The sequence below is a fragment of the Dromaius novaehollandiae genome, chromosome 5 (genome assembly GCF_036370855.1).
Source record: "Dromaius novaehollandiae isolate bDroNov1 chromosome 5, bDroNov1.hap1, whole genome shotgun sequence".
NCBI classification, from domain to species: domain Eukaryota; kingdom Metazoa; phylum Chordata; class Aves; order Casuariiformes; family Dromaiidae; genus Dromaius; species Dromaius novaehollandiae.
The window spans coordinates 72,500,752-72,512,247 of NC_088102.1; the positions used below are offsets into that span (position 1 = coordinate 72,500,752).

At 62.8% G+C, this 11,496-nt stretch overlaps 1 protein-coding gene across 1 annotated transcript; it reads left to right on the top strand.

Moving 5' to 3' along the window:
- Nucleotides 1-5,119: 5,119 nt before the first annotated feature.
- LOC135328612 (scavenger receptor cysteine-rich type 1 protein M130-like) lies at nucleotides 5,120-11,306 on the top strand (the record flags this gene model as incomplete). Its single annotated transcript, XM_064513492.1, has 13 exons — nucleotides 5,120-5,150; nucleotides 5,702-6,019; nucleotides 6,179-6,493; nucleotides 6,639-6,947; nucleotides 7,165-7,479; nucleotides 7,779-8,096; nucleotides 8,174-8,509; nucleotides 8,778-9,155; nucleotides 9,441-9,578; nucleotides 9,924-10,019; nucleotides 10,696-10,824; nucleotides 11,006-11,097; nucleotides 11,199-11,306. Coding segments are annotated over 13 exons (2,883 nt in total), but the record flags the coding sequence as incomplete, so codon positions are not given.
- Between the last annotated feature and the right edge of the window lie 190 nt (nucleotides 11,307-11,496).

The following is an 11,496-nucleotide window of genomic DNA, read 5'->3' on the forward strand; positions in this document are numbered from 1 at the left end:
CCTTCATACACAGTTTGACTATGTTTTCTACCTCAACTGGAAAGAAATCAGCCCCACTACAGCAGGGAGTGCAGCACACTTGATTTCCAAGCTCTGTCATTGCCCCTACTTGGACTCTTCCATCTGGGCTGGACCAGAAGCACCTCTGCCTGGAGCCTGCACTTGCATTCACTCCCCTGGCCTTCACGGTCTGGGTGGGTTTTTCCAGGCACAGCCCACATGGACTCACGAGCCACCTGGGCCCCTGCATGGCCAATGCCTTTTGCTCAGACAGCAAGCAGGTCCTGCGGTGTCCTATGGGACGCAGGTATGGAGTTGTGCTGTCTAGACTTGTGCGCCCCCAAGCTAAAGAGAAACCTGAAACGAGAGCTCAAGGCCCCTGTGACCTGCTGCCCCAACAAGAGCCGGCACAGAGCCTGGCTTGGGTCAGAGTGGTTTGGCCTGCCCTGTGGGACTCCTGCCATGTGCTAGCCATGGCTCCCGTTCCCTGATTCAGAGCTGGAAAGCACTGAAACACAGATGTGGTTCACCTGAGCAGACAGACAGGACAACCACAGTGTCCCTCTCTCGCCTGCACTGCCCTGGGTGCACCAGGGCTGCTTGGAGGCCAGTGTGGCAAATCCCAAAGTGAGCTGCGTGGCTCTGAGCCCCTTCTGATCTCTGTTACCCTTCCCCCGGCAGCCCCAGGACAGTAAAAGCCATGGGCAGGGAGTGGGCATGGCAGCAGGGCTGTGGCCGTGCAGGCCCCCTGGGGTCGGATGCAGTGGGGCAGGGACAGTGTGTCACCATCGAGATCGACCATGCCTGCGGTCTTGACAGCAGTGAGTACCTGGGGTCGTTTTAGCAGTTCTTCTCCTTTTCTTGCACTATTGAAAGATTGAACATATCGGGATTAAAGGAAGAAACATAGCAGGAGCTGGCTGCACTCAAGGGAAGAAAGGAATTTTGCTGCTGTCATACCGGTGGGGGAGGACGATGGCATTATGGATGGGGGTGCCTCGAAGGGAGGCCACGGCCTGCCTTCCTGCCTGCCACCAAGCGTTGGCCCCATCCAAGACAGCAAGGCACATGCTTTGTGTCCGTGATTGCAGGCATCACCCACAAGGTGCACAAAGTGGGCCTGGGAAGAAAGCTGAATGCACATCTCTCAATGCTAAATATCCCTCTCCAGCTTCCCAACTGCTGCACTTCCATCTCTATAATCAGCTCACAGCTTTGATACCTCCCGTGATTGTCCCACCAGTTAAACACAGAAGGTCTATGCGGTCAGTGGGTATGCTGCATGAGCTTTCTATGCCACTCTTGTCTCTCTGCAAGGCCTGCTGGCATTTGTACGCAGCCCATACCGGAATGCTGAGGTCTGACAAGCCCCTGCCACTAGTCCACTTCCCGACAGCTTCTGTTGCTGTGACCTGCTACTCTTTCAACTAGGGAAGCAAGTGGCTATGCACTGAGGTTTGCAGCCAAGGTAGGATGTGTCCTGCGAGAGCCCTGACTCAGTTGCTGGTCTGCACCTCGTCCCTGGTGTCTGTACACAGTGGGAAAATCCCCACACTGGGGCACTGGAGCTGTCTGTTGTGCTGCAGCTGGGAAAAATGTCCCCACATGGCAGCTGAGCTTGCCTGGGCAGGGAGGGATTCCCACCAGCTGTGAAGCGACTGTGGGCAGGTGCTGGCCACCCTCATCCCTGCCCTGACAGAGGGCTCCCGGATGTTGGATGGAGGGCGCATTCCGAGGTGGAGCGAGGTGCTGGGAACTGCCCTGCCCTTGGGTGGGTGCTGCTGCCACAACTTAGAGGTGGCCCGAGAGACCTGCAAGGCACTGCTGGGCTGAACTGCTTTGCTGCTACAGCCAGCCACGAGCATAGGTCCCCTTGACCCCCCCAGTCCACCTAGCTACCTACTGCAGATGCTGAAGCAGCCACCCTTCCAGGCGTTGTGTGGGAGGGAAACAAGGGGGCAGGGCTGGGGCCATGCCTGATTCACTGGACCTGAAAAGGGCACAGACTGGAAGTGGCATCCTCCCATGTTCCCACTGCAGTCAGTGGGGAGAAACAGGCCGTAAAAGGGAGAATGCAGGTGCAGGCTGGACTGAACCATCCCGGGCGCTGTCTCCCTCTGCCCTCCCAGTTCTGCACCAGCACCTGCACTAGCAGGGAGTAGGGCCTGGCAGCTCGGCAGTGGCATTACAACCTGAGGCCAATGCCGCACAGGGTAAAGAAGCCCTTTGTGTCAGGAAGGCCTTGAAGTGGCCAGAGCTTTCCAGATCCTTTTGCCTTGGGGTGACGTTTCAGTGCATCTGCACAGGGCCGACAGCGTGGCACGACTGAAGCTGCCCTGCGCTCTGCCTTGTGTTCACAGAAGCACAGACGCACACAACGGCAGAGATTGGAAGGGACTTCTGGAGATCATCGAGGCCAATGCCCCTGCCCATGAGGGTCATCTAAAGCCCATCGCCCAGGACCCTATCCAGATGCCTCTGCAATGCCTCCAAAGACGGAGACTCCACAGCCTCCCCGGGCAACCTGTTCCCGGGCTCCGTCACCCTCACAGGAAAGAAGCTTTTCCTTCTGGGCAGACGGAACTTCCTGGGTTTCAGGTTGTGCCCGTTGCCTCTCATCCTATCGCTGGGCACCACTGAAAAGCTCTTGACACCCTCCCTTCAGATATTTATGCCCACTGATAAAGATCTCCCCACAGGCTTCCCTTCTCCACAAAGAACAGGCCCAGTTCTCTCAGCCTTTCCGCGTGTGACAGATGCTCCCATCCCTGAAGCATCATACGAGCCAAATGGGCCTTGACATTCCGAGCCCCATCCTTGCCTGCTTGGACAACATCCCTCCATTCCTCCCACATTTCCTGAGGCTGGCTCCAAACCGGCCCTTCCTCAGCTTTTCACAGTTCTCCTTAACCATGGTGTCAAACAAGTGTCGCATAGGATTGGTGTGCTGTTGGAGTGGCCCTACTGATGAGGAGATCCTAAGAAATAAGGCTCCATTTCAAGCTGACTGTGCTTCCTCTTGCTTTAGAGTACAAACAGAAATGCAGAGCACACACGATAAGAGAGTTCTTGCAGGCAAGCTTGATTCTCATGCACTGCTGGACCCTCCTCTCCTGCCTGAGCCCTTTCCCTAAGCACAGTGGCCTGGGAGACCTCACTGGCAAAGCTCCTCCTCCCTTCCTCCTCTTGTATGTGCCCTTTTTCACTGGAGTTCGGGTCAGCTTATCCAGGCCACCCTCCTGAGGCATTAGCTCATCTCCTGAGCCTCGCGACAGAGGCTTGTGCTTAGTGGAGGCTGTCCTTCATTCCCTGCATGGGAATGCCCTATCCAGACGCTTCTGCAATTTCTCCAAGAACAGAGATTCCACAACCTCCCCGGGCAACCTGTTCCAGGGCTTCCTCACAGGAAAGAAGTTTTTCCTTCTGGGCAGACAGAACTTCCTGGCTCTTGATACCCTCCCTTCAAATATTTATACCCACTGATAAAGATCCACCCCCCCCAGGCTTTTCTTCTCCACCATGAACAGGCCAAGCTCTCCCAACCTTTCCTCATGTGACTGATGTTCTCATCCCTTAAGCACCTTAGGAGCCAAATGGGCCTTGACCTTCCAAGCCCCATCCCTGCCTACTCGGATAAAATCCTGATCCTCTTGCACTACTGGACCCTCCTCTCCTGCCTGAGCCCTTTCCCTAAGCACAGCAACCAGGGAGACCTTGTTGGCAAAGCTCCTCCTCCCTTCCACCTCCTCTATGTGCCCTTTTTCACTAGAGCTCAGGCCAGCTTATCCAGGCCACCCTCCTGAGGAATCAGCTCATCTCCTGAGCCTCGCAACAGAGGCTTGTGCTTGCTGGAGGCTCTCCTTCATTCCCTGCTGGCTGTCCTACACTCAGGTAGGTGCTGGGGAGGTTAAATGTGATGATCACAAAGGCAAAGCCCTGACAGTGATGCCACCCACACAGAGCGATATTAAGCTGGGGGAGGTCTCCACTCCTGGCCAGACCGTCCCCTTGACCAGCAGGCTCAAGGGAACCAACACCGGTCTCCCATATCCCTCAGATTTGTCTGAAGAGGCCCTCAATCACTCTGGATTTGCTCCAGGTCTCTGTGGCACTGGCACTGCAAAGAGATACTGATACACAGAAGCCTAGCGTTATCGTACTCTGAAATGCAGCTGGCTGAGCTGAAACAGAAGCAGGTGGTGAGATGCTGGCTGTTCAGCAGGCCCAGCAGGTGCATGTGCTCTGACACACAGCAGCACTCAGGCTGCTGCAGCTGCTTCCCCTTGGGGGCTGGTGTGCAGTGGGGGAACCACCTCCTTCCTGCCTCAGAACTGTGTGGGGTGAGTGTGGCAGTGTGGGAACTGTGGGGCTGAGGGGCACAGGCCTGCAGGCAACTGGATAGCACCTCCATCTGCCCGCAAGCTGCTGTGAGGGGCCCAGGCCCTCCTGCCAATGTGCCATGGAGCCTGGGGCTGGGCTTGACTTGGTGCCGCCCTGGAGCTTTCTAGCCCAGAGCCAGCCCCAGTGCCTGCCCCATGTGGAGGGCTGCAGTGCGGAGGGACCTGGTGCCAGAGGTCAGCCCCACAGCAGCAAGGAGCCTGCAGCAGATGCTGCCCGCAGCACAGGACAGTCCCTGTCAAGGAAGGGCTCTTGCCACGCTCCCTGGCACAGTGTGACACACCCAGACCCATGCGGGATCAGGCATAGGAAGGGCCCACACACCCTGCACCCACTGCAGCACCCAGGTGCGGAGTCCTGCTCAGATCATCATCAGGCTCCCCACGGGGACAGCCAGGCAGGCACCCACCCACTGGTGGGGTGCGTGTGATGGCAGAAGTGGAGCCGAGACGCATATATAGGCATGCACAGGGATGGAGAAGGTTATTGGAGGCTGGGGCTCCGTCAAATGGGAGATAACCCTCCTGATAACGTCTCAAAAGGTGCCTGATGCTGTTGATTGGCTGCCCTGGCAGCGAGGCCTGCACCTCTGCCTATATATTGCCCTCCCCACCACAGCAGTCTCTGGTGGTCCAGGAGGCAAGCAGGAGCTGGGGGCTGCACCATGGGGCAGGAGGTGTTTGGGATGGCCACCACCAGCCAGCTCCTTGCCAGCACACTGGGACTGCTGCTGTGCGTGCAGCTCTGCAGGGGTGAGTGCCTGCAGGCTCCCCGGGGCTGGAGCTGCCTGCCTTCATGTCGAGAGTGGGAGGCAGCCCTGGGAATGGGGAAGACACGATGGGGCTGGGGTGGCCCCCATGGGCCTGTGTGTGACCTGCTGGGCAGGCTTCCCAAGGACACCAGTGGAGACACCCCACCTGGGCAGCTCTCGGGCACTCGCGGTGCCTGGGGTGTGCTGGGGACAGGGTTTTTGCAGTGGGGCCAAACACTGAGCACATGTGGCAGTATGCATGCCCCACAGTTTTCCCCTTGCGTCAGGTGCTGGACATTCAGGGGCTGGATACGGCCCTGCCTTTCTTCACAGCTTGCATCCTGCAGTGCCCCCAGGGCTTTTCCACATACACGGCCATATGCCAGGGCCCAAGAGCCAGGCCCGCAGTGGGGAGTGGAGGCCATCAGGGCAGGGAACAGCTGTGGGACAGAGTCCCCTGGGCCAACCTGGCAGGGCAGGCTGCACCAGGCACCCGTGGCATCATGCGGGGGCTCCACATCCTCCTTTGTGGTCCCACATGGGCACCCACAGGCACCGGGGAGCTGCGACTGGTTGACGGAGGCAGCCGCTGCGCCGGCCGGGTGGAGGTGAAGCACGAGGGCCAGTGGGGCACCGTGTGCAGCTATGACTTCATCTGGGATGTCCGTGGGGCCTCCGTGGTCTGCAGGCAGCTGGGATGTGGCACCGTGGCCAGGACTTCCCCATACACCCCATCTGGGGCAGGGGCTGGCCGGATTTGGCTGCAACCCTTCTGCCGTGGCACCGAGACAGCGCTCCACTACTGCCCCCACTATGGCTGGGGCCAGCACTACTGCGGACATGACTGGGACGTGGGGGTGACATGCTCAGGCAAGGGATTAGGTGACTGTGCTGGGGGGCAGCCCTTTGGCTGCGCGCGGTTGGGAGCCATTATGGCCATGCCCAGTGCCTCCCCACCAGGGACTCCCCGGGTGTGGGAGTGGCGCTGGAGGGCAGCACTCTCATGCCCTGAGGGCACCTCTGATGCAGATGCTGTGGAGCTGAGGCTGGTGAATGGAGGTGGTCCCTGTGCCGGCAGAGTGGAGGTGAAGCTGCGGGGCCAGTGGGGGACGGTGGCAGATAACGAATGGGACATGGAAGATGCCGAGGTGGTGTGTCAGCAGCTGGGCTGTGGCTCAGCCAAAAGCGCCCATGCCTGGAGCCGCTTTGGGAAAGGGTCTGGACCAATTCATCTGGCTGTCGTTGACTGTCGCGGGGATGAGTCCGCCCTCTGGGAATGTACTATCAAGGGATGGGAGCTGTACAATGGAAGCCATGGCTGGGATGTTGGCGTGGTCTGCCAAGGTAAGAGCTGTGGCAGGCACGGCCCAGGCTGTCTCGCCCCCAGGGGCCACCTGTGCCAGCACCAAAGCCCTGGTGGCAGCCCCTCCACAACCCCCCAACATGTCCCAGGGACCTCCAGGCGACCCCGGACTCTCTTCCCCGGCAGGGTTTGTGCAGCTGGTCGGTGGGGACAGTGCCTGCTCGGGTCGTGTGGAGGTCAGGCAGGGCCGAGGCTGGGCAACCCTCTGCAAGGCCCACGTGGACCTCAACGCTGCCCATGTCATCTGCAAGGAGCTGGGCTGTGGAGCAGCTCTGGCCGTCACCGGGGCAGCACACTTTGGGGCAGGAGCTGGGCCCATCTGGGACGGGGGATTTGAGTGTGCAGGCAACGAATCCCTCCTGTCTGCCTGCGCCCGCAGGCTGCCCCATGGCCAGGGCTGCACGCACACCAGTGACGCTGCCATCATCTGCTCCCGTAAGAGCGTGGGGTGTGGGGCAGAGGCTGCAGCGGGGGGCATGGGGAGACGGGCAGCAGGGACAGGGGTGCCCTGGGCAGGGACGGGGCAGGGAGGCTGCGGGTTGGCTTGTGGCAGCCCCCAGGGCATGGAGAGGCAGAGGGCTGCCATGCCTGCGTGCCCCCGCCATTGTAGCTGCACAGGGCCTTTGTCTCCAGCACCCTTTCTCTCTCCCAGCCTACACGGGCTTCAGACTGGTGAATGGCAGCACAGAGTGCACAGGGCGGGTGGAGCTGGAGGCACGCGGCACCTGGGGCTCCCTCTGCGATGCTGGCTGGGACGTGCCCGATGCCCAGGTGCTCTGCCACCACCTCGGCTGCGGCTTTGCCGCCTCTGTGCCCCGAGGAGGGTATTTTGGGACAGGGAGCGGCCCACTGTGGCAGGACACTTTTCACTGCAGCGGGACCGAGTCCCACCTGGGAGAGTGCCCTGCCATGGCGCTGGGGACCCCCGCCTGCTCGCTGGGCCACGCTGCCGCAGTCAATTGCTCAGGTGCGTGTGGGGCAGGTGGCATCAGACAGGAGGGCCTGCTGTGGGGAGGGGACCCAGCACCCCAAATGGAGGGGTGCCCCTCCTTCTCACTGCCAGCAGGAGCTGTGGGGCACAGGGCCCGTCTGGGGAAGCAGGGCCATGTCAGGGCAGGAGGAGGGCTGAGCCCAGGCATAGGGCAGCAGGCACACGGGCAGGACGAGGGCAGTGGGGCCATGCTGTCACCCGGGATCCCATGGGGCTCCTTGGCACCCTGCGGTCCCCGCAGCACCTCAGGACATCTTCCCTCTCTGCGGGGACAGGTGGTGCTGAACCCCTGCGGCTGGTGGACGGGGAGAGCCGCTGCGATGGCCGCCTGGAGGTGGCCCTGGGTGGGGCCTGGGGCCGAGTCCTGGCACAGCAGTGGGATGCCAGCAGTGCCAGCGTGGTGTGCCGGCAGCTCCGGTGCGGCACAGTGCAGAAGGCCTACACCGCCCCAGTGCTGGGGCCAGGCTCAAGCCCCCTGGTGCTGGGCGGGCTCCGGTGTGCGGGCACGGAGGCTCACCTGGCCCAGTGCAACGCCACGCTGCACAGCACCGTGCCACCGGGCCACGTCAAGGAGGCAGCGGTTGTGTGCTCGGGTGAGTGTGCGGGAAGGGCCCCGGGGCGCCGCGGGGGCCCAAGCAGCTGCCCCGACCCGAGTGGTCTCTGGCTGCAGGGAGCCAGCAGGTGCGGCTGGCGAGCGGCCCTGGGCGCTGTGCTGGGAGAGTGGAGATCTACGTCCAGGGGAGCTGGAGTCACGTCTGCGAGGATGCCTGGGACCTCCGGGATGCCGCCGTCGTCTGCCGCCAGCTGGGCTGCGGAGAGGCCCTGGCAGCGCCCGGCTCGGCCCACTACGGCCGGGGCTTGGGGCCAGTGTGGCTGGGTGCCGGCGGCTGCTCCGGAGCTGAGGCAATGCTCTGGGACTGCCCAGCCCCAGCCCCGGCCCCAGCCCTGGGGCAGCGTGGTTGCAAGCAGGGCGCCAGTGTGGCAGCCATCTGCTCAGGTCAGTGCTGTGCTCCACCAGGGACGAGTGCAGCGTGGCTGTGGGACCGGCAGTAGCGCCAGCCCTCCCCACCAGACTCCCTGACCACCTCCCCACACCCTGGGCAGTCCCAGGGAGCAAGATGCCGCCTTCACCCCACTGCCCCAGCGTGTCCGTTTCTTGGCGTGCTTCTCTTGGAGCCCTAGGGAGGTGGGCGGGGTGACCGGGACAGCAGGGGTGTCTGCCCACGCCCGCCTGAGCTGTGGCCCCCCATTCTGCCCCCTTGCAGAGCTCACAGCCCTGCGGCTGGCGGGCGGCAGCAGCTGCACCGGGCGCCTGGAGGTCTTCTACAATGGGACGTGGGGCAGCGTGTGCGCCAATGGCACCAGCCCCGCCACAGCCGCCGTGGTGTGCCGGCAGCTGGGCTGCGGAGCCACGGGACGGCTGGCATCTGCACCGGCAACCACACAGGGCTCAGGCCCCGCGTGGCTGGCCTGGGTGCAGTGTGAGCTGGGGGCCGACTCCCTCTGGCACTGCCCCTCAGCACCCTGGCACCTGCAGCCCTGTGACTTCCCTGGAGACACCCACATCACATGTGACGGGGACCCTGGCAGCACCAGAGCAACTCCCACGCCAGCCATGGCAACTGGCTGTCCAGACGGCGCAGCCTGCACAGGTAGCTCTGCCTGCGCAGGGCAGCACGGTGGCCCCAGGGATCCTCCAGCTCCGACCAGCACAGCCCAGTGGAGGGGGAGCAGCTCTGGCAAGGAGACCCCAGCTGCCGAGCACTGCCACCCCTCGGCCTCATGCAGGGGTTGGCTCCTGGGCACAGGGGTGCCCTCCTTGGCCTCCCTGTCCCGCCAGCCGCTCCCCTGCACCCCCCCATGCATCCACAGTGATGCAGGACGGGACAGGGTCCCCAGCCTCCCTCCAGCTCCGCCGCATGTTGGTGTCCTCACAGGTGCCCACAGGAGCCCCACAGCGGGTGCTGGGGCCATGCCAGTGCCCACCATCCTCTGCATCATCCTGGGGACCCTGCTCTGCCTGGCCCTGGGGGCTCTCGCCATGCAGGCATGGCGCACCATGGCTCAGCACAGAGGTGGGTCGTGCCGGGGGTCTCTGGGGCTGAATCTACCAGGACGAGGCACCAGGGCAGAGCCAGTCAGGGCTGGGGGCTGCTGATGGCTCCCGGGACTGCCCGGCCATGGGGCGGCCCGGCTGCACAGCCTGGGGGCAGGCGCAGCAGCGGAGGCCAGGAGGCCAGTGCCGAGCAGGGGCAGGACCCGGCGCAGCATGGGGGCCAGGCAGGGGCACCAGAGCCACTCGGCGGATGGGGCACAGCAGTGGAGCTGGGCCACAGGGATATCGGGGGCACAGCTGGTGACCCCCACCATCCCACGTGCTGTGCCCATGGCCTGGGGTTATGGCTGCCCTTGCTTTCCAGGCCCTGGCAGAGCTGGGGACACAATCTCTGAGGCCGTCTATGAGGAGCTCGACTATACTCTGACGCCGGATTACCAGGAGGTGCCCAGTGGCTCAGGTGTGTGCACCCTGGGCCTGGCAGGCTGTGACTCCCAACGGCCCCTTGCTGGCCCAGCCTGGCCCGGCCTGGCACCTCTTTCTGGAGAGGGAGGTCTCTGCACTGAGGCCCCCATGCACCCATTGCTGCAGCAGCTGGGCTTGAAGCCTGGCCACCTGCTGACCATGGGGAGCTGCAGCAGGGGGGTATCTCCTTGCCCTCCACAGTCCCCACTGTATGGCGAGGCTGTCCTGCCCAGGGTGCTGGCCAGGCCATGGGGCTGGGCAGCCTCCACTAACACCACATCCTCCAGACTCACCGTCAGAGGGCTCAGCAACAAAGCTGCCGTATTACACCGACAACAGTGTGGAGGCCAGCAGCCCTGTGACAGCAGCAGGTACAGGGCCGGGGTGCAGGGTCATGCTACCATGTGCCCAGAGATGCAGCCCTTGCACCACAGCTGGTGCCAGCAGGGGCCACACGCAGTACCTGGAGCAGCATGGCCGTGTGGCCCTTGGTTATTTTCTGGGCCAGCACTCATGGCCAGGGTCGAGCCTCCAGGCTGCAGCCTCCATCCCAGAGTTGGCAGCCCCACGCAGCGGGCCCCCATGTCAGCACCCCCAGCTCCGTGGCTGGTGGCAGCTGGCACAATGCAACCCCTGCCCCAGCCTTCGTTTCACTGCCCCGTCTGTCACAGACACCCCTGCCCTGTCCAAGCATGACCCCCCGGATGGGTACGATGATGCCGTGGCCATGCAGCACCCGAGAGAGGCCGCTGCTCTGGGGCTGAGTGACGGAGATTTCTCTGAGGCAGCGGCGCTGGCAGGTAAGAGGCACTGCAGCCCGCGCAGCAGCCCTACCATACCCAGCGTCGTGCTGTCCCACCGGGTGAGGCTGCTCCCCTGCACTCTGCCGCAGTGGTGGGCCCCACGGTGGGGAGCCCCAGCCCAGGCCTGGCAGCCAGGGCATGAAACAGCCCCTACAGGCACCGGCCTTCCTGTCCCCAGTGGGGAGCCGGCCCTCACTGAGCCACCCGGAGCCGCCGGGAGCCACAACAGACGCCCCAGCCTCAGTGCCCAAGGACGTGGGCTACGATGATGTTGGTGTCAGCGGCCCCAGGACGTCACTGTGAGCATGGTGGGGTCACGCTGCAGCAGTCCCTGAGGACATGCGTGGTGCCGTGTGACTCTGCCCCCACAGAGCCACAGCCTGGCCACAGAGGAAATCGTCTGCCTGATTGACCGCCTGCTTGGGCCTGCTGGGGACTACGGGCACTGTGGAGAACTGCCTCCATCATCCCTTCCATGAAGCCCTCCATGCAGCCTTCCATGTGTGTGCTTCCACTGTGCATTTTCTATTAAAAAAACCAAGAATTTTTGAGCCTTGGCCCCAGGGTCGGTGCTTTGGGCATGTTGCCATCTCCCAGGGGTGGCTGGGGCAGACACGAAACACGTCCTGCTCAGCATGAGCCTTCTCGCGCAGAGCCAGTAACTCTCCA